Source organism: Macrotis lagotis, chromosome 1 (genome assembly GCF_037893015.1).
Source record: "Macrotis lagotis isolate mMagLag1 chromosome 1, bilby.v1.9.chrom.fasta, whole genome shotgun sequence".
Classification (NCBI taxonomy): domain Eukaryota; kingdom Metazoa; phylum Chordata; class Mammalia; order Peramelemorphia; family Peramelidae; genus Macrotis; species Macrotis lagotis.
Genome location: NC_133658.1, coordinates 912,275,336 through 912,298,276, shown reverse-complemented (window position 1 = coordinate 912,298,276; position 22,941 = coordinate 912,275,336). Strand labels below are relative to the sequence as shown.

General features: G+C 36.7%; 1 protein-coding gene across 3 annotated transcripts in view; it reads left to right on the top strand.

The window, feature by feature from the left end:
• The window catches only part of LOC141509780 (uncharacterized), a 32,119-nt gene extending 21,747 nt beyond the window's left edge, over positions 1-10,372 (top strand). For all 3 annotated transcript variants that reach the window (XM_074219572.1, XM_074219570.1, XM_074219571.1), the window contains one exon: positions 3,803-10,372. In XM_074219572.1, coding sequence (XP_074075673.1) covers positions 3,803-5,310 — 1,508 coding nt within the window. In that variant the 3' untranslated portion in view covers positions 5,311-10,372. The remainder of the gene's footprint in view (positions 1-3,802) is intronic.
• Positions 10,373-22,941: the final 12,569 nt, after the last annotated feature.

The window sequence follows — 22,941 nt, the reverse complement described above, 5'->3', positions numbered from 1 at the left end:
CATCTCTCTCAAGATTTCTCCATCTTTTTTGTGGGGTAGGGTGGGGTTATGTTTACTTTCACAAAAAGATTATTGAATTAATGTGAAAATAAATCATTAAAAAACATGATGAGGATGAATACTCTCAGAATAATGGAGGTTAGCAGAATGTATTAGGAAGTGGAACCCTACTACATGTTGTATATAGGAAAGACCCTTGAAACAAAGATACAATCAGTATTAAAATGAAGGTATAATATAGTTTGGAACTCTACCCTCAGACTCATTCACCTGGATGTGGTCCATAGCCACTAGTAGAACTAACAACTAAAGGAATTAAAGAGAAAAGAGACAACACAAATTTGTAACTACTTTTTTATTATTGCAAAGAACTGGAAACAAAGATGGTACCCATGTTAGTAAATAACTGAATAAATGATGGTCTAAGAATAAAATGGAAGATTGGTAAGCCTTAAGAAATGAAAAAAAGGCACAGTTTCAGAGAAACTTGGGGAGAGTTATCTGAACAAATGTGGAGATAAGTGAATAGAATCAGTAGAATGGTTTATACCTTGGCAAAACTGATCATTGCAATGAACAACTGACTCCAGGGCAGTGGTTCCCCAAATCTTTTGTTTTTAGAACCTCTTTCAACAATGGCAGCCAGGGTGTTGTGAAACTCACTAGTCATTTAAACTATTTATTTATATGATTCATATTTAATTTTATATTTAATGCCTACAATGATTCCCTGCTACAAATTTATGCTTTATTTACAATGTATTATTTAAAAATGTCAAATCTTATTCTACTTAAATGATGAAAACAAATTATAAAAAACAATTATTATAAAAATAAAATAATTGAAAATTTTATGTAGGATTTCTGCAAGACTTCTTGCCCATTATCTATTGGATTTTAATTTAAATTTCTTACAGATTTTGTTGAATATAAGTAGCATTTTTCATCATATAAGAGATAACTTGGAAGTTTTTAAACATAATGTCATATATGAAATTCATTTCAAAGTTGGATTTTTTTCTTTGAGCAAAAATTAGTGCTGTTATGTTCAACAGGTACCAAACCAAATCCTCAAGGTAGTTCTGCTTCCAGGGTATTTTATAATCGGGGGAAAAAACCCAAAACTTACAATAAAAATTTTATTTGCCATATTTCCCCATGTATAGGATGCTCCCATATATAAGATGCACCTTAATTTTGGGGCCTGAAATTTTAAAAAATACATAAAGTTATTGAACTCAAGTTTTCTTCATCATGAAATTCAAGGACCTTCTGCTCCTAGCTTTCAGGCATCTTTTGGGCAAATCTGGTGTATGGACGCATGTTGGTCCATTTTATTTCATGAACCTGAGGTACCCATTGTGTCCTCCTTGGAAATAAATCACTTCTTTTTCATCACAATTCTTCTTGCCTCCTGCTGAACTACCTTTGTGGACACAGGAATTCCAATGGCCCTTTGCTCTTCAGTCCATCTCTTCAATTCCCTCTCTAACCCTGGCCATTTTGCTGACTTGCCTTTCATGGCTTTCTTCTGCCAGGGTGTTTTCAGTCGGGTTCCTTCTTCCCGTAGCCAGTCTTGGATTATTTTCTCAGTTGGAGGAGGACAAGACTGACATTCATTCAGTAGCACTATTTCCATTCATTTTTGCAAATTGGATCACTTTGAACTTGAATTCAACATTGTATGAGAATTTTTTCTCAGCCATTTCTGAGCAGAATGTGGCAAAACGTAACCGGACGTACTGGCAACAAATGAGAAACAATGAGCACAAAGATAGGTGCAAAAAAGCAAGAAATGCAAGTAAAAAAATCTACAATCACTGTATAAGATGCTTCCAGCTTTTAGATCCCAAATTTTTTGAAAAAGGGTGACTCTTAAACATGGGAAAATACAGTATGTATTGTATTGTGCCAGACACTAAGCTAAGTGCTTTACAGACATTCTCTCATTTGATCCTTAAAATGCTGTGAGGTAGATACTATTATTATCCCCATTTTATAATTGAGGAAACAGAGGCAAGAAGAGGTTAAGTGACTTATCCAAGCTCATTGGGTTATTAAATGTCTCGGGTGGGATTTGAACTCAGGTCTTCTTGACTGCTGGGCTGGTACTCTATTCCATTTGAATTTTGGTTTGTAACCAGAAAATAATGAGATGCTGTCTCACCCATGGATGAAGTGGAAAATTGTAGAATTTTTACAGTCTCTCTTGTTGAGGGCTGAAAATTCATTTTTTATGTTTAACTGAAAAACCAATCCCCAAAACGAATCACTACTAAATACATTATAGATTTAATTTTCTATTTACTAGTGAAAAGTAGTATTAAATGATAAATTCCCTTGAACTTAATTTGCCTATCTTGTATTCCTTTTTTTTTAAAACAATGTCTTTATATACAACAACATTTGTAATGAAAAGATTGTTCAGATATAAGTTTCCTCTTTTTACTACTGGTGCATTGTCTACATTCTTTGCCAAACTCTGCCAAAATGACGGGCCAATGTTGCTGACCAGATCCTTTGAAATTCTACACAGAAGATGAGTTGGAATTTTTTTAAAAGCCTCAATACTACAATGAGAAGCAATCTAAGGTGTCTTTTTGTAGAATGGTTGTGATGGTTCCTGATGGTTTATGATGTCCATGCCTAGTGTGCATGTTTTTCAGAGAATCCACTACAGGACCAGACATCTGTGCCATCTTGATCTATTAGAGCACTGGTAACCCTGGAATGAAGGAATTATTCTGGTGCAGTATACGTTAGAAACCAAATGAGGATATGTGTGTATACATGACCATCTGATGAGCATTGATTTGGGCTTGAATTCAAACCTTTCTAGCAGCTTAGAAACAATTTGATGACAGGTTGAGGAACAAAATGTTTTACTTAGTCAAAAAGAATTAAAGTTGGTTGTAATCACAGTGTGAACACCAAAAAAATTGTATGCCTGATCATGACAATTTGAAATCACTGCATAAAGAAATCTTTTATGTTTTGGAACTGCAAATGCTTATTTTCCCAGAGAAAAAAAGTTTGTTATAAAAGTGGGCAATTATTTACTGCCTAAGGTAATCATGAACCCTCAATGTGTTCATGAATCATTAGTTTAAAAAGAATCACCAGGGATATTAATTTATGCTCAAAGATATGGTAGATATTGAGATAATATCACTTTTTGGTGCATTGCAGCAAATGGCATAATTTCTATGAATCTGAATAGACTATAAGCAAAGGATATAAACACTGAAAATATACTGTAAAAATGTAAATCTATTTTTTAACTTAATATATGAGATATACAAAGGATGACAAAGTGATTATGCATCAAAGCTGCTCAATACCAAAGAGCAGAAAGCTTTCCTGAGTACAACAAAATAAAAATAATCAGCAAAAAGCATTTCAGTGAAGGAACGCAAGTGAAATGGAGTAAGACCATGCATCCTGAGGATTGAATATGGTCAGTCCTAGAGTTTGAGTTCTAGTCTTACCCACAGGAATGTCAATCATGTTACTTGACTATTCTGAGCTCATGACTTGAATTAAAAGGTGTGATAAAAATCTCACCCTGTGTATGTTACAGTTTATTGAAAGGATCTAATGTTTGTCAAATTCATAAATTACATTATCCTATAGATATGAGCTAATGGCATTTTCAGTTGATTAATTCTGCCTATTGAGTTTGAAATCTCTTCTTTTTGATTGGGGGGGGAGATTGAATATAATTCAGCTTACTTTCTCCTAATGGAAGGGAGAAGATTGATTTATATGCTTGTGTTTCTATAAATATATTTGTTTCCTTTAGATGCAGAGACAAGATCTGAAGTAAATGACACCACTGCAAAGCTAAACATTACTGTGGAAGAGTCTTGCCAGCAAAGATTCTTCAGTGATGGGCCCTATGACTTTAATTTGAGAGAAATCTGTGACTTAGATATCAAGATAGAGAAGAATCTAAATAATGACTGTGAATTTGAGAAAGATAGAAAAGATTTCAGACAATATTCAATCCTATTTCAGTGTAAAAAAATGACCTCAGGAAATGAGTGTTTTCAGTATAGTGAAGATAGGGAATGTTTTACTGAAAATATTGGGCTTTTGCAATCTTCTGAGAAGCTTCCTGAAATGCAGATATTTCAAGACAGTCAACAGGGAGTAGCCTTCAGCTTAAATTCAGACCTCATTAGACATCAGAAAAGTTATACAGGAAAAATGGTTTATATATTTAATGAAGATAGGAAAACCTTCAGCCAGAACTCAAAGCTCATTGGCCAACATAAAATCCACACTGCAGGAAAACCTTATGAATGCAATCAATGTGGAAAGGCTTTCACAAATAGGTCCAGTCTTGCTATCCATGAGAGAATTCACACTGGGGAGAAACCTTATGAATGTACTCAGTGTGGAAAGACTTTCAGAACGAGATCCAGTCTTAGTGAACATCAGAGAATCCACACCGGAGAAAAACCTTATAAATGTGATCAGTGTGGAAAGACTTTCAGACAGAGCTCCAGTCTTTATCTTCATCAAAGAATCCACAGCGGAGAGAAAATTTATGAATGTATTCAATGTGGAAAGACTTTCACAAAAAGGTCCACTCTGGCTAACCATCTGAGAATCCACACTGGAGAGAAACCTTATGAATGTAATCAGTGTGGAAAGACTTTCAGGACTAGATCCAGCCTCAGTGAACATCAGAGAATCCACACTGGAGAAAAACCTTATCAATGTAATCAGTGTGGAAAGACATTCAGACAGAGCTCCAGTCTTTACCTTCATCAAAGAATCCACACTGGAGAGAAAACTTATGAATGTAGTCAATGTGGAAAGACTTTCACAAAAAGGTCCACTCTTGCTATACATCAGAGAATTCATACTGGAGAGAAAATTTATGATTGTAATCAATGTGGAAAGGCCTTCCCAGATAGGGCCAATCTTGCTAATCACGTAAGAATACATACGGGAGAGAAACCTTATGAATGTAATCAATGTGGAAAGGCTTTCACACAGAACTCCAATCTTGTTAATCATTTGAGAATCCACACTGGGGAGAAACCTTATGAATGTAATCAGTGTGGAAAGGCTTTCACACAGAACTCCAGTCTTGCAGTGCATCTGAGAATCCACACTGGAGAGAAGCCTTATGAATGTAATCAATGTGGAAAGACTTTCAGACAGAATTCCAGTCTTGCTGTACATCAGAGAAGCCACACTGGAGAGAAACCTTATGAATGTAGTCAGTGTGTAAAGACTTTTAGACAAAAGGCCTCACTTGTTCAACATCAGAAAATCCATATCAGTGAGAAATTATAGGAATATAATCACTGTGGAAGGCATTCAGACATAGCTCTAGTTTTCCTGTCAGTATGTCCACACTGGAGAGAAAGCTTATGAATATAATCAGTGTGGTTTGCCTTCAAGTTACAGTCATCCCTGAATTTTCATTAGAAAATTCCTATAGGAGAAATTTTGTTACCAAAATGAATGAGATATTAAAATACAGAACTTATTTAGCATGAAAAAATTAATTCTGGCAGGATGCCCTCTATGGACTCAATGGGGGGGAAAGCCTGAAACCAGAGAGCATCTCTTTACATCTAAGAATTCATAGTGGAGAGAAAAAGTATGAAATTGCTTAATGGAGACATGATTTTTTTCTGGAAGAAGGAGATGACTATACATGGAAAGAAGGCTTATACTGGAAAGAAGGCTTATAAAAGCAATGTCTTTTGTCAGTGTCAAGGCCTTTACATAGAGTTCATTCTTGATTATAAATTGGAGAAATCATACTGAAGATAAAATCTGTGGATCTAAATAACGAGGCTAATCCTTTTGCTGTGGTACAGACTTTTTTACACATCCCAAATCATATACTGTTCCTAAAGCCCTATAAATAAAATAAAATTTTCTTTGAAATTCTAGTGTTTATCTTTATTCTTTTTTTTTTAGGTTTTTGCAAGGTAAATGGGGTTAAGCCACATCCCAAATTATATACTGTTCATAAATCCCTATAAATAAAATAAAATTTCCTTTGAAATTCTAGTGTTTATCTTTATTCTTTTTTTTTAGGTTTTTGCAAGGCAAATGGGGTCAAGTGGCTTGCTCAAGGTCACACAGCTAGGTAATTATTAAGGCCAGATTTGAACCCAGGTACTCCTGGGTTCTTGAAAAGAATAGTCACTTTGAAAGGTGACATAATTCTGATTATCGTAATGACCAACCTCTATTGCAGAGAATTTATGGAAATCTTTACTAGTTGGTTAGTTGTTGTCCTTTGCTCTTGATATCGCTATGTTAAAGTCTTACAGTGTGTCTGACTGGCTGATCAGATCAATAAGAACTCTGAATGTTCTACCACAGGCTAAGTACAAGTAGTGCATGTGAACACCCCAAGTGGATTCTCTAAACTTGCTCCTCTCAAGTTTCCTTTGAGCTACTTTAATTTTTTTTTGCTAGCAGAGCATGTACCTTCTCTGATGAAGACACAACATAATGGGCAGGGCTATGCCATTGTCTCCCAAGTCTTTCCATATTGAATACATTCAATAATTCCAAAATCCTTAAGAGACACCTATAGAGTGTCTATTTTTTTCCCTGACCACCATGTGATTGCTTGCTCTGTGAGTTCTCCATAAAATAGTCTTTTAAGCAAAAGTACAGTTGGCATTCAAACAATGTCACCAGCCCATCAGAATTGCACTCTATAAAATAGTTTGAATTCTTAGTGGTTTAGTTTGAGAAAGTATCTGGTACCTTCTGCCAGATGACAATTTAAGTGGAAGCAATTCGATTTCCTGACATGGCACTGGTAGACTGTTTAGGTTGCATGGGCATACAACAATGAGGTCAGCTCAACAGCTCTGTAGACCTTCAGTCTAATACTTCTGTCCCATATTTTCCTTCAGTCTCAAAGACTGAGCTAGTTTTAGAAATGCATGTATCAACTTCATTATCAATGTGAATATCCCTGGAAAAGATACTCCCAAGGTAAGTGAACTTAATAGCTACAGTATTCAATTTGCAATAACCAATAGCTCCATATATAGATGGTGAGTGGTGACTGTTGGTGCACCTGTGTTTTTCTTGGTCAGGCATAAAATCATACAGGTAGCAGAGAAACAATCCATACCAGCATTTTTTGACAATACAATATCTCGGGAGTCCATCTTCTTTGAGAGAGAGAGAGAGAATATTTCCAAATTTAGAACAAACAAAAGGTTTGTTTCTTACCTGTGAATCTGCTGAGTATTTCTTTCATTCCACTGATGGAATATTCTCCCAGCACTGATCTAAACAGCCTCTTTCCTTTGATGCAATATTGATTTATTCCTATAAAGCACCCCAAAATCAGTGTGCTCAGTTTGGGATCTGTACTTGATATGATTTAGTTTTTCCCAGCAATACAATGATCCAAGAGAGTTCCAAGGGTCTAATGATGAAAAATGCTATCCATCTCCAGAGAAAGGACTGATGGAATCTGAATGCATATCAAGGTCTGTTTTCTTTATCTTTCTTGTTTTGGGGAGGTTTTTTAAATCTGTTTTTTAAATGTTTTACATGCGTACACATGTATAACCTATAGCATATTGCTTGCTTCTCAATGATGGAAGGGAGGGGAAAGGAGCAAAAGAATTGGAACTCAAAAATTTAAGGAAAATGAACATTAGAGATTGTTTTTATATGTAATTGGAAGAAAATAAAATATTAAATCATTAAAAAAGAATTTCAGATTCTCTCTTATGATACCACAGTATGTGTACATTGAATTAGCATGGTTTATTTAACATTTTATTTAAGAAACTATGAAACTTATGAGGCACTACACCTTGGAGGATTGCATCCATGGATTTACTATTAAATATATAATAACTTTCAAAAATGCCCAGAGACAGCAAGAATAGATTATAAATGGAAGAGTGAGGTAAGCCAAGATGACAGAAAAGTCAGGAACATTTTCTGAGCTCTCTCCAAGTTCCCTCTAACAAGTATAAATAATTCCATTAAACAAATTCTAGCATGGCAGAACTCACAAAAGCATGAGGTGAAACAATTTTCAAGGCCAAAACTGCTTAGCTAGTCAAAAGGAAAGGTCTGTTCCACCAAGATTAGAGTGAACCACATGTGTTTGATTTATGTATAAATTGAATTTATGTGAGGCAGAGTTTCATGAAGTCACCACAGTCCAGTAGCAAGACAAAGTCAAGACAATTGGGGATGGCTTGCAAATACATAGCAGAAAAGATTTTTGTCCAGTGTTGAATTCAAGTTAAAAGTGATTCAGTTGGCAAAAGGAATGTAAATCGTGCTGCTGAATGTAAGTTTGGTCCTCCTCCAACCAAGAAAACAATCTTAGCATTGCTATGGGAAAAAGAAACCCTACTGAAAACACCAGGGCAAAAGAAGGCCATGAGAGACAAATCAGCAAAATGGCCAGAGTTAGAGAGGGGATTGAAGAACAAAGGACAGTTGGAATTCCTGTGATCATCAAGATTCAGCAGGAGGCTAGAAGAATTGCTGATGAAAAGAAGTGACTGATTTCCAAGGAGGACACCATGGACTAAGCATGTGTCCATGCACCAGCCTAGCCCAGGGAATAGCCCATTTAGAGCCTCTTCTAAGACAGTGATTTGTCATCAAACACAAATAAGGATGAATTCATGGATGGGAGTTTGGACAGCGAGGAGTTGTATGAATTTTATGATGAATAAAACTTGAGTTCAATAATTTTATGTATTTTTTTCATTTTTTGGTCCCAAAAATTAAGATGTGTCTTATACATGGAAAAATACAGTGTGTTTTTGTTCTATACTCTGTGTGTGTGTTATGTATGTGTTTGTTCTGCTCTTATTTGTCTAGTTCAGATGAAAGTAAGATTCAAATGACAAGACAACAGTTTCCACTAATCCTTGTTTGTATATTCTTGTGTAGCCTATGTGAGTTAATAAATTGCCCTTCCCATTCCTCCCCTTTTCTTCCCTTCCTGCCTGCCATTCTTTTCTTTTTTTCTAACATCATCAAAATATAGCACTGTCATTATTTTCAGTCACCCTCTCTAATTTAACTCCCTCTATAACACCCAATATTATCATCCTGAAAGGAGACTTGTATTACCTTCACTCACCATCAGCATGTAAACAGCTCACCTATAAAAAGACCCCCTCCATCTACTCCTTTGTATATATTTTTTTCCTTAATTCCTGCTGTTGTATTGGAATGTTTGCTCTCAGATATAACTTTGAACTAGGAAATATTGAAAATCCTATATTTCATTAAAATTTTTTACTTTTCTAATAGGATTTTATTCAATTTTACTGGTCATTTATCACAATTATGATGGTACTAAATATGAGAGTCAGTAATATGATAGTCACAGTCGTTTATCTTTGACCTCTTAGAATAATGCATTCTTTGTTCTCCATGCTCTTTAGGTTGTAGTCATTAAATGCTATGTGAGCCTTATTTTTTTTGGTACTTGAACTCTTTCTTTTTGATTCCTGCAAGTATCTTAATGGAAATCATCTTTAGAGGCTTCATTAGTGCCTGTCCCTACAGCTTTTCTTTTTTTTTCCCCTAATTTGTTTCTAGCTTTGGTTTTTCAGTAAGTATCCAGCAAATTCTTAAAGCTATGGGGAGAAGGAGGCTCTTCTGGAGTCTGAAAGACTGAGAGCAAGTACCTTGCTAAAAAAAAGGATGGTAATTACTTATGCCCTGACTTGTAAGCAACTGATCTTTTAAAAAATTTATTCCAATAATCAAATCACAGTTCCTATTCGTATTCACTTGCTTGGATCCTAAATTCTATTTTAAAACATTGTCTTTTTTGGAGGGGGGAATGCTGCATCTTTAATTCTTCCTTCTAACTTCCTGCCCTCTTCAACCTCGAAGAAAATTAACTTCTTTCAGGACCAGTTAGTCTGGAATTGTTAATTTTTCTTTGAAGTGAAACTATAGTAACTTCACTGTGACTATTGAGCTTTATCTTCCACTTTTTCTATGTCTTCTCTGAAGGGAGAAGCAGAAAAATAGATTCTCCATCCACAGCCTTACTGTGTATCTGGGACTAAGATGGTGCTGGCTGATTCTGAGACAAAATCTTTGCCCTTGGATGAACTAATCCCACCCCAGAGACAAGCAGAGTGGATCAGGTCACTAGTGAAGAACCCAGTGGGACTCTAGTTTTGACATGCTTTGTTAATATAAATTTCACTTTCTCCAAGGATGATCCCTTATTGCCACAATGTTTACTTTATAAATTTTTTTTTAAAACAAAAGCATTAATTTGTAACTTAAACCTGGCCAGACTGTTTTGACTTTACCCAACAGATAGAAGACATGGATATTAATTATAACAGGTTTTAAGACATCTCTCAAAATATTTTCCAGGTCACTATTAATATCAGATATCTCATATCTTTTATTTATTCAAACATTTATCTTTTTTAGTATTTTTGTTGTCTCATGAATTATTAACTTATTAGATCCATTCTAATTTTCAAGGAGTCTTTTGACCTGACTGTGGTTTTGTACTTTTTTTGTGCTAAACTATTGATTTATCTTCTGATCTTTCCTCCATATCTCTAATTTATCTTTAAGTTCTTTCCCCATATTTTCTTTTCACTTATAATTTCCACTTAACTTAAAAAAAACCATTGCTTCATTTCTTTTTTAAAAAAATTTATTTAAAGTAATGGGGTTAAGTGATTTGCCCAAGGTCACACAGCCAGGCAATTATCAAGTGTCTGAGGTCACATTTGTACTAAGGTACTCCTGACCCCAGGGCTGGTGCTCTATCCACTGTGACACCTAGCTACCTTCATTTTGCTTCATTTCAAGGAATTCCAAGAGTTCTAATATTTGAGCTCTGTTTTGTCTTGCGGTCATTCATATTTTTAGTGTTGCTGCTTTTAATTAATTTTTCCCTTCTGTTTTTTTTTTTGTTTTTGGAATTCTAATCAATATATGTAGTTTCGTAGCAGGTTCTCTAAAATTCTGATGGCTCTGTGGTAGACTGGGATTGATTCAGTCATCCTTTCTGGGATCCTTCTATTACATTCTAATCATTACCAGAACAGCATGAGACAGAGAGTTGCTAGTGACTTACTAGTCACTCAAAAAGCTTTTATTAAATATTTACTATGTCAGGCATGGGAAACGTAATTGGAAAAATGGTAGACTGCTGGGTCTAGAGTCAGAAAGACTTCTCTTCCTAAGTTCAAATCCATGATGAAGAATGGGATATCACTAAATAGATTCTGCAGAATGCTAATCTCTGAGGATACAAAGAAAGATGGAGTGATATAGCCCCAACTTATAGGGAGCTCACACTCTAATGAGGAAACACAACATCCAGATAGCTACACATAGACATATACAGCACACACACACACATATATACACACACACAAGTAATAAAGGGAAGACATTTAGGAAGACATTATGAAAAGTTTCCTTTAGCATATGAGATATTAGTTGTGACATAAAGGAATTCAGAGAAGTTTGAAATGAGAAAGGAGACCATTCTCTGCATTGGGAATATTCAGAGTCCAAAGTTGGGAGAGGTACTGAAGTGTTAGAATAAGGAGACAAAGTCAATGGTCACAGAGAAAATGGTGGAATTTAAGGTTTAGGAAGACCATTGTGAAGGATTTTCATCATCCAATGAATTATTTTTTTAAATTTTAGCCTAGAGGAAGGAGATAACGAATCACTGGCATTTATTGAGAAGAGGAGTGGTAGTACCATATAAACTAATTTTTAGTCAAATCATTTTGTCAGATAATGGAACATGAACTGAAGCAAGAAAAGACTTGTGGTGGCAGACTATTGCAATAGTCCAAATGGGAGTGCATTAGTATCTTCACTAGGATTGTAGCAGTATCAGAGGAAAACAGGGAGCATATACAAGGTCAAATTGGCAGGTTAAGCTATACATTGGGTTGAGAAAGAATGAGGATGCAAAAGATGATATATATTCTGAGAACATGGGTGACAAGCAGTTTGGTGGTACCTTAAGACTAATGGGGAAATTTGATGCAGAGTAACTTTGTTTTTCCAGTCCTTCTCAAAATTATTATTCTGTTTTATATCTGTGCTTTTTAAAAAATACAGATTCTCTAAATTACACATACACTTTTGTTTTCTTATCAATCTGTACCTCTTTTTTATTTTATTGTATTTTTTAATCCATTTGAGGTTATGAGAGTTGGCTTTAGATTTTCTTTCATTTATCTTTAATTTCTGAAGTTGTATTTTTTCTCTTTTCTGTTATAAACACAATCAGTAGAAAGGGAAAAAAAAATGAAGGTTATTGGGGTGGCTAGGTGGCGCAGTGGATAAAGCACCCACCCTGGAGTCAGGAGTACCTGGGTTCAAATCTGGTCTCAGACACTTAATAATTACCTAGCTGTGTGGCCTTGGGCAAGCCACTTAACCCCATTTGTCTTGCAAAAACCTAAAAAAAAATGAAGGTAACTGAGAGAGTAAAATGAACAAACTGCTGGACAATCTTCTAGGGAAGGGACAGCTAGGAGGCTCAGTGGATAGAGTACAGGTCCTGGAATCAGGAGGACCTGAGTTCAAGCTGGACTCAGACACTTGATACGTATTAACTGTGTGACCTTGGGAAAGTCACTTAACCCCATTGCCTTGCAAGAAAACAAATAAGTCAAAAAAATCTGGGGGAGATGGGATAGGATGGAATTACTTTACACATAGACTACTTTTCATTTATTTTAGTGAAATCCTTTTTAAGGTGGTCCTGTTCCTACCAATTCTCTTTCCCTCACCCCCTCACAATTCCTTTTATTGGTTACTCAGCTACTTTTAGAGTCTTAGTTTTTTTTTTCTTTCCTGCTTTTATTTGTGTAACTCTTCCCCTATTTTTCACTTCGGTTAAATAGTCAAGTAGAATTCCTCTTCTTTTCTTCCACTTTGCTGACTCATTAATTTTTACATTTTAATTTTCTTCACTCCCTTCCAGAAAGGGTTTTCTCTCCCTATCTATCCTTCTTTTCTGACTACCCTAGACTATTATTCTCTGGTTCATGGTCCTTACACTTTTCTAGTACTCCTCTGTTCTCTGTACCCCTCTTGGAATCAAAGTTTCTGAGGTAGCCATTGTGAGCACTCTCCTCTAAGAAATGCTTTCCATTGCTCAGTAGGTCTTTGCCTCCTCCATACCTTTTCCCACTGTGCTTCATTTCCATAAATATACCAATTCCTTCAGATGATAGAGAGGACAGTGACCCCCAAAAGGGTCTCTATAATGTCCCTGATTATGCAGCTAACTACTGACCTTTTACTTTCCCTTAGCCATCTTCCTTACACAACTTTCTCAAAGATTCTCCCCTGACTTCATGTCTTTACCCTCTCCCTGGTACTGGTTATTCCCAGAAGTTCCAACTACCTCCATCCTGTGTAGTACAAGTGTGACTCCAGTCACCAAATCACATCAAGAGTGGCTAGCACAAGGATTCTGTTTTTCTTTGAAAACATCTCTCTACTTCTAGGAGCCATTTTCTTCTGCCTCAAAAATAAAGTTTCCTCCCTCTCATTTTCTCAATCCCTATCCATCCTCATCCCTGATTGTCCTCCACATTCTCAGCTATCAACTTGATCAGGCCACATGACACACTCCCTTCCATCTTCATATTCTTTCCTGCCATACAACTTCCCATTTTGGAATTTGAGCCACTAAAATCTTTGATTCACCTGAAGTAATGTGACTGAGGCTCATTATATAATGCCACAGACCCAAATCTTCCTTATGTTTTCCACTTGTCTTCATCCTTTACCCAGAGAAAAATAGAATACATAGAATATGTAGAGACATATTGAGAAGAAGAGTGGTAGTAACATGATATGATCTAATTTTTAGTCAAATCATTCTGTCAGATGAATGGAACATGAACTGAAGCAAGAAAAGACTTGTGGCGGCAGACTATTGCAATAGTCCCAATGGGAGTGCATTAGTATCTTCACTAGGATTGTAGCAGTATCAGAGGAAAATAGGGAGCGTATTGTGTACCTATAGAAAAAAACAACTCTGTTGTTGTTCTCCTCTGTTACCTTGGTTTGGCCTGTCTATGTTTCAGTTACATTAACTTTTTGAGTCACAAATGCTCTCTTTGGGTCTAGTTTCTTTCTTCTTAAAATATTTCAAATTTTTTTTTAGGTTTTTGCAAGGCAGTGGGGTTAAGTGGCTTGCCCAAGACCAAAACCAGGCAACCATTAAGTGTCTGAGACTGGACCTGAACTCAGGCACTCCTGACTCCAGGACTGGTGTTCTATCCACTGTGCCACCCAGCTGCCCCTTCAAATGTCTTTTTTAAAATTAGTGAACATCCAAGTTTTTCATTTATGCTTAAACTCAAATTTGAAGGCAGTTCAACTATGGCTGCAAGTTGATCACCATTGCTCTTTGGGATGCATTATTCTTCTATTCCTTCCAGCACTTTTCTGAATAATTTTATGGTATTCAAATTTTCTTTTCATTGTATTTATAATTCTTTCTCCAGGCTGCAAGCAGTATTTGTTTTTTCTCAATAAGAGTTGTAAAGTTTTACCAGGATAGTTATTCATAGAGTCTTGTGTCTTTTTATAGAGGTGATCTGTGGATTCTTTTGAATGACCCTTATTTTCTGCCTTAGGAGTTCTTAGAAGTTTTCCTGTAGTATTTCTTACACTATCATATTCAGGTTATTTGAATTATTAGGCTTTTCTAGGAGATCTAGAATCCTTAAATTATCTCTACATACTCTATTTTTTTTAGGTTTTTTCAAGGCAAATGGGGTTAAGTGGCTTGCCCAAGGCCACACAGCTAGGTAATTATTAAGTGTCTGAGACCAGATTTGAACCCAGGTACTCCTGACTCCAGGGCCAGTGCTTTATCCACTGCGCCACCTAGCTGCCCACATACTCTATTTTTTGAGATCAATATTTTGCTTGTAAGAAAAGCATGTTTGGGTATATGTATGTCATGGAACACTATTGTTCTATTAGAAACCAGGAGGGACGGGATTTCAAGGAAGCCTGGAGGGATTTGCATGAACTGATGCTGAGTGAGATGAGCAGAACCAGAAAAACACTGTATACCCTAACAGCAACATGGCAGTGATGTTCAACCTTGAAGGACTCGTACATTCCATCAGTGCAACAATTGGGAGCAATTTTGGGCTGTCTGCAAAGGAGAGTTCCATCTGTATCCAGATATGGAGCTGTGGAGTTTGAACAAAGTTCAAAGACTATCCCATGCAATTTAGAAAAATACAGATAATCTTATTGTCTGATCTCTAAGGATATGATTTCTCTCTCATCACACCCAATTTGGATCAAGGTACAACATGGAAACAAAGTAAAAACTGACAGATTGCTTTCCGTGGAGGAGTTGGGAGGAGGGAAGTAAGATTGGGGGGAAAATTGTAAAACTCAAATAATATCTTTAATAAAAATTAATTTTTTTAAAAAAGGAAAGCATGTTTGTTTTTCATGTTACTGTTTTTGACCATTTACCTCAAGGTGAAGTCAATCAGTCCCTAGCTGAAGTTCCAGCTGAAGAGGTTTCAAATGCCATTAGACTCCTTTCAAGTGGCAAAGCACATGGTACTGATTCTATTCCAGCTGAGATCTACAAGGGGGGAGGGGGGGGAAGGGGTCCAATGCTCATGCAAAAATTGACAAATTTTCCAGGTTATATGGCATGAAAAGGTTGTCTCCCAAGAATTCAAGGGTGCCTCCGTTGTCCATCTAGAAAGGTAAAGGGAAGTGACAATCACAGGGATGTTTCTCTTTTAGTCCTTCTCAATAGTCTGATCCTTCACCTGAAAGGTCACCTCCCTGAGAGCCATTGTAGCTTCAGAAAGGGTCGAGGAATATTTATATGGTGTTTGCTGCCCAACATCTCAAGGAAAAATGCCAGGAACAGAACAGAACATTTGTAGATCTGACAAAGGCCACTGACTTTGTCTGTGGTAAAGGTTTATGGAATGTTATGTCAAAATTTGGTTATCTAGGGAAGTTCATCAATATTGGCTGGGTTTTGGATAGTAGATGATGCTCTTGAGGTTTCCTGGTCACCAATGGAGTGAAACAAGAATGTGTCCTTGCTCTCCTGCTTTTTAGCATGTTTTCAGGCATGTTAGCAAACACCTTCACTGAAGATGAACTTCAGCTACCACACTGATGGCAAATTCTTCAACTTGAAAAGGCTACAAGTGGAGGCAGTATTGATGCATGATATTCTGTTTCCAGAATATCTAAATGCAGCCTCTGAAGCTGAGATGCAGCAAAGTATGGATCTACTGCTTGTGCTAATTTTGGTCTAACAATGAAACATCAAGAAAACCCAGGTGCTCCATCAGCCAGCACCACACCATCTATATGTGGAACTATCGATTACAGCAAATGGAGAAGTTTTGAGTACTGTGGATGAGCTCACTTACCTTGGCAGTATCCTTTCCAGGGAGGTCCACGTTGACAATGAGATTGACACTCACATTGCCATAGCTAGCTCAGTATGTGAGAGGCTCCAAAAGAAAGTGTGGGAGAGAAGAGGTATTAGACTATCAGACTGAAGGTCTACAGAGCCGTTGTGCTGACCTCATTGCTATATCTTTGAGAAACCTTTGGACAGTCTACCAGTGCCATGTCAAGAGACTGAATTGCTTCCATTTAAATTGTCTCAGGTGGGTAGCTAGGTGGTACAGTAGATAGAGCACCAGCCCTGGAGTCAGGAGGACCTGAGTTCAAATCTGACCTCAGACACTTAATAATTACCTGTGTGGCCTTGGGCAAGTCCCTTTTAATCACATTGCCTTAAAGAAATAAAAATGTTTAAAAAAAGAAAAAAAGAAATTGTCTTATGAAGATTCTAAAGATCACCTAGCAGAAGATATCACACTGAGACCCTTTCTCAAGCTAAATTGCCTAGCATTCCAACATTACTACAAAAGTGCAACTACAATGGGCTGGACACCTTATTAGAGTGCCAGATGTATGTTTGCCAAAAAACTATTTTATAGAGAACTTATACAGGGCAAGCACTCACAAGGGGGTCAGAAGAAGCAATACCAAGACACCCTGAAGGTCTCATTGAAGAACTTTAGAATTGATAGTACAGTATGGGAGACACTGGCACAAGACTGCCCAACATGGCATGCCTTCATCAGTGATGGGGCTGCACTCTATGAGGAAGGCAGAACTGAAGCAGTTCAAAGGAAACATGACATAAGTAAGTCTAGAGTACCTACCCCACGTGTTCACATGGACTATTTGTGCCCGACCTGTAGAAGAGCATTCTAAGCTCTTATTGGTCTGACAGTCCGACACACTGTAATATGTCTCAAACGGAGTGATGTCATTTTAGAACTCTTGGATAATGAAGGGCAAGAGTCAACCAATTGCCATTTATATATCTTCTCTAGGTGTGCATTTGTATTCCCAAACAGTTGTCTTCTCTTGAGTCTATTAACCGTAATTTTCTTAGACTAAAACAAATTACAAAAAGTTAGTTTTATCCATTAAGTTTTATTCTCTAGGATCCTACTGAACTCATGGGTGGATAGTATCATTAAAGATACCAACCAAAAGCTTAATGAAGAAACAATATTTTTAGAAATCTCACAAAGATCATACAATTTTGGCTAGAAAAATAACAAAATTCATCTGGAAGAATAAAATATCAATATCAAGGGAATGAATGCTGAGAGCCAAGAGGAGTCAAGGAAAGGGCAGAATGTTCCATTCTGTGTTCATGTGTCTCTTAAGTAAGTTTTCCACTGACATTGTCAGCATCTGACCACAGGCCAAGGCAGACTTCCTGATAAGATATTGAACAAAATCCTGTACAAGGGCACACTGCTGAAATTGTTCTTTTCCATATGCTAATGTTATGATTTTCTGCTATAAAAGATTGTCTGATGCTCCCATTAAATTAAATATTAGCAACCCCACCCACATGTACTCTTCTTTCTTTCCTGAGCCACTCTCTACTGGTCAATGAAGTGCTACGTGTAGTACCTGAACAGTGATATGAAGCTGTCTGGAGGCTGAGAAGGTTCTTTAGGGAAGAAATCCCTTGGTGAAGAAAAGTCCTGAGGAGCTTCTAGGAGGAGAAAAGGTAAGGAAGGGGAAGTTTGAAGAGAAGCTGATCTTTGGAGCAGTCTTCAGTTTAATTTTTCCAAGCCAGTGCAATGGGTGCTATAGAAAAAGAGTTATTTAACAAAGTAAAAAAGCCAGGACAAGCTGTAAAAATTTTGAAGAAATTGGCCAAAGAGAAGGGCTTAGAAATTAATAGAAAAATTCTTACAGACTATTTATGAATGTCCCCCATGGTTCCCAGGGAAAGGAAAATTAAGATTAGAGGATTGGAAAGTAGTTGGACAAATGACTGCATACTGCAATGAAATAGAACTTTCTGTGGAGGTTTTTGCTTTACACAACATTATTAAGATTTATCTTTCTAGTCCCCAAAACCTTAAGAGATGAGAAAGTTTGAAATAGAAAGTCAGACCAAGGGAAAAGGCACAAAAAACTGTTAAGAGGAAACAGAACAATGACTTGAGCCACAACCTAGTACAGTTCCTCTACCCTACTGTCCCCTCCTGCCCTAGTTATCATAGTCTTGTACCCCCATCTAGTGGTCATACTGACACAAGCTAGGAAGACATTCTCTTCCTCTTGTAAAAAATGATTAAAGCTCAAGAAAAAGGAGAGGATGTCTCTGGTTTCCAATCATTATCTCTCTTACCAGAACTAATGGATCAGCAATAACACAGAGATTATAAAGCTCTGAATATAAGGGTAAATTAAAGATCTATAAAAGGCCATTAAGGAATACGGATCCACAGCACCTAATATCCCTGTTAGAAAGTACTGTGTCCTTATGACTGGAAACAAATCGCCAAATTGCATTTAGAAGCAGGAGAATTTTTACAATGGCAGTCAAATTATCATGAAAATGTTCTATGATGCACACGAATTTATTTACTTTGCAATGAGTGCAGGCTCCAACTTTAGACATGATGTTAGGAACTGGACCAAACAACATCACCATAAGACAATTAGGCTACACTTTGGAAGTTTATCAGCACATTTCAGAATGTGCTTTGGCTGTGTGGAAAGTAATAGTCACCCCAAAACATAAAAGATAATCATTTGTCAAAATTATATGAAATAATTCCCAGAGTTTTAGAGATTTTGTTTCTTGGCTACAAGAAGCAGTAGAGAGAACTATGGGGACAGGTCCTGCATCTATTGTCATTATCAAACAATTGGCGTTAGAAAATTACACAGCTGACTAAAGGTGTGCCTTTCTCACCCTTCCAAAAGATGCAGAACTTGGTGAAGATATAAGAAAGAGTATGGATGTAGGGTCATATACTTTTCAGGCAGCTATCACTGGCCATGCAAAACAAAAAAGGGGGAATTTAGGAGAACAGAGATTAAGCAAGGCCTTGTAGTCCCTAAATTATTTGACACTGGATGATATAAATAGGACACCGAAGAAAAAAGTTTGGCAGGACTATCATAAGAAATTACACAGATAAAATGGTTAGGGTCATGTGGAAGGATTATAAAGATGGGAGTACTAACAAGGGAACAAGGATATGTTTGTATTGTTACAGATGAAAGAGAACAAATATGGATTATAGAGAGAAATGGCACAGCAAATGAAAGCCTTGAACCTACAAGAAAGACCTCCCCAGGAGAAAAGCAAGAAGCACCAAGGAGGGAAGAAGAGCACCACCAGGACAACAACTTTCTGATCCTGATGATGGCTCAACTGCAGCTGGCAACTGCCAATAAAACTTTGTGGGCTTTTGGGGACTTTCCTCCTTGGCTTAGAATAGTAATGTTGGGGGGAGGGGGAAAGCTTTACTTGAATTATCTATGTTGGGAAATGGATCTGGATTCTTTGGGGATAAACGGAATATAAATAGGCATCAATATAATTATACTAGAATAGCTATCAATTTTACAGGGAGAACAGCTGATGTTCCTGTTCTCTTCAGCAGTGCCTTTGCTAGGTCACCTGAGGAAGAAACAAAAGAATGTATCCCAGCAGATACTATTCAGGGTATAATCCCACAGCTATGGCACACAGGTTGTAGGGAATGAAACATTTTTGTTAAAATTTAGAGGAATCAGTCCAGAGTCAGATCTGAGCAAAGATAAATACAATGTTTCTAGAAGTCAATTACCACTCTGTGTCAACCAGTGATTGGGATCACAGAAGCCATCTTAGACTCACTTTCATTGATTGTCAATTGGACAGAAGACTATTTCTCTAGGTTATTTACAGAGATGGCAACCCCAGTATAATCAGTGGTGGAGAGGATGGGTTAGGCCAGAATGGATCCCACTGTAAGGAACACCAGATAAGGAAATATGGAAGGCTATGGCAGCATTGGGCTGGTTGAATCTCACTGATACATATAAATCAGAAGGAAGCATTTCCTACAGAGAAGGATCATACAAGGTCTGGGCTTGCTTTAGTCCCCAGGGAAAATATGCTTTTCTGCATGGTAACATTACAAGGACAAAGGAATAAGAAACATAACCTGTATTGCTACATCACAGAATGTGTAGGACCAAATAGGATCAAAGTGAATGTTAGAACTGTTAAGAAATAGGAGGTGAAGTAGAAATCTTAAGAGTCCAAAGTTGGATGACATATGATTATGGATATTCTTTTTGTATCACTCCTGAGCCCTGGAATTCTTCTCAATATAATTGGACAAGGATTAGAAATCAGGATGGTGCATGGAAGAATATAATTTATAGCCTTAGATATACAAGATCTTAATGTTATTATCAATGACATAAACCAACTTTGGGTAGGGAAAAAAAATATGGATTTAAGCAAGAAATTGCATGATTGGTTGTCTTCTCCATCTGTAATTGGTACATGGCCACATGGTATCATTTCTGTTTTTAGCTTTGTTGCAATTATGGCATTATTTGTTGTCTACCTCTTATTTTAAAAACCATTTTTGCTCTAAGTAAGTGTGGGCTTCACGTTTAAAATGTTAAAAGCCAAAATGGCACAAACTGAGGATTTGTAATATGCCCTAAAAGTAAGGATACCAACAAACAAAAAAAAGGGGAAGTGTTGAGAGCCAAAAGGAGTACAAGGAAAGGGCGGACTGTCCTGTGCTATGTTCATGTATCTCTTGAGTAAGCTTTCCATTGACCTTTTACATAGTCAACATCTAACCACAGGCTGAGACAGACTTCCTGATAAGATCACAGATGCTGAGCAAAATTCTGTACATTGCTGAAATTGTTCTTTTCCACATGCTACTGTTGTGATTTTCTACTATAAAAGACTGTCTCATGCTCTCATTAAAAGATTCTGCTAGCAACCCCACCCACATGTACATGTCCCATTTCTTTCCTGAGCCATGTGGCCTTTCTGCTGGTCAGAAAAGCACTACAGGGGCGGCTAGGTGGCACAGTGGATAAAGCACCGGCCCTGGAGTTAGGAGTACCTGGGTTCAAATCCAGTCTCAGGCACTTAATAATTACCTAGCTGTGTGGCCTTGGGCAAGCCACTTAACCCCATTTACCTTGCAAAAATCTAAAAAAAAAAGCGCTACAAAGGAAATTTAATGAAAAAAAATTCAAAGTAAGGTAGTATAGCAACACCAGACCTCAAACTATATTATAAAGTAGTAATCATCAAAACTATCTAGTACTGTTTAAGAAATAGAGGGATGGATCAGTGGAACAGATTGGGTATACAAGACACAGTTGTAAATGATCATGCTAACCTGGTGTTTTATAAATCCAAAGGTCCCAGCTTTTGGGACAAGAACTCACCATTTGAAAAAAACTGCTGGGAATATTTGAAAACAATAGGACACAAATTAGATAGAGACTAACATCTTACACCCTATACCAAGATAAGGTCAAAATGATTTACACAAAAAGAGTGACACCATAAGCAAGTTAGCAGAGCAAGGAATAGTCTACCTGTCAGATCTGGCAGGAAGGGGAAGAATTCATGATCAAACAAGAGATAGAGAATATTACAAAATCTAAAATAGATAATTTTGATTAAATGAATTAAAAAGCTTTTAATTAGGAGCAGTTAGGTGGCACAGTGGATATAGCACTGCCTTGTAGTCGGGAGGACTGGAGTTCAAATCCAGCCTCAGATATTTAAAAATTACCTAGCTATGTGACCTTGGACAAATCACTTAACCCCATTGCCTTAAAAAAACAAACAAAAAAAGCTTTTAATATACAAACAAACCAATGCAATCAAAATTAGAATAAAAGCAGAAAGTTGGGTAAACAATCTTTAAACAAATGTCTCTGATACATTTTCCAAATATATAGAGAACTCATTTGAATCTAAAAGAAAACAAACTTTTTTCCAATTGATAAATGGTCAAAGGATATGAACAGGCAGGTTTTCAGATGACAAAAATCAAAGCTATCAATAAGTACGAAGGAATGCTCTAAATCACTTTTGATTAGAGAAAAGCAAATTAAAGCCACACTGAGGTACCACCTCACAACTGTGAGATTGGCTAATATGATAAAAAAGGAATGTGATAAATGTTGGAAAGAATGTGGGAAAATTGGGGCACTAATGTATCATTGGTGTTGTTGTAAATTGATCCAACCCTTCTGGAGAGCAATTTGGAACTTTGCCTAAATTGTGCATACATTTTGATAATACCACTACTAGGTCTGTAACCCAAAAAATCATAAAAAGGGAAAAGAGCCTACATGTGCATAAATATTTATTATTTTCATGGAGGGAAAATATTGGAAATTGAGAGAATGCCCAACAAATGTGGAATGGCTAAACAAGCTGTGATATGTGAAGTAATGGAATACTATGTGCGATAAAAAAATGAACAGGCAGATTTCAGAAAAACCTATAAAAACTTGTACAAACTGATGCAAAATGAAATGAGCAGAACCAGCAAAATA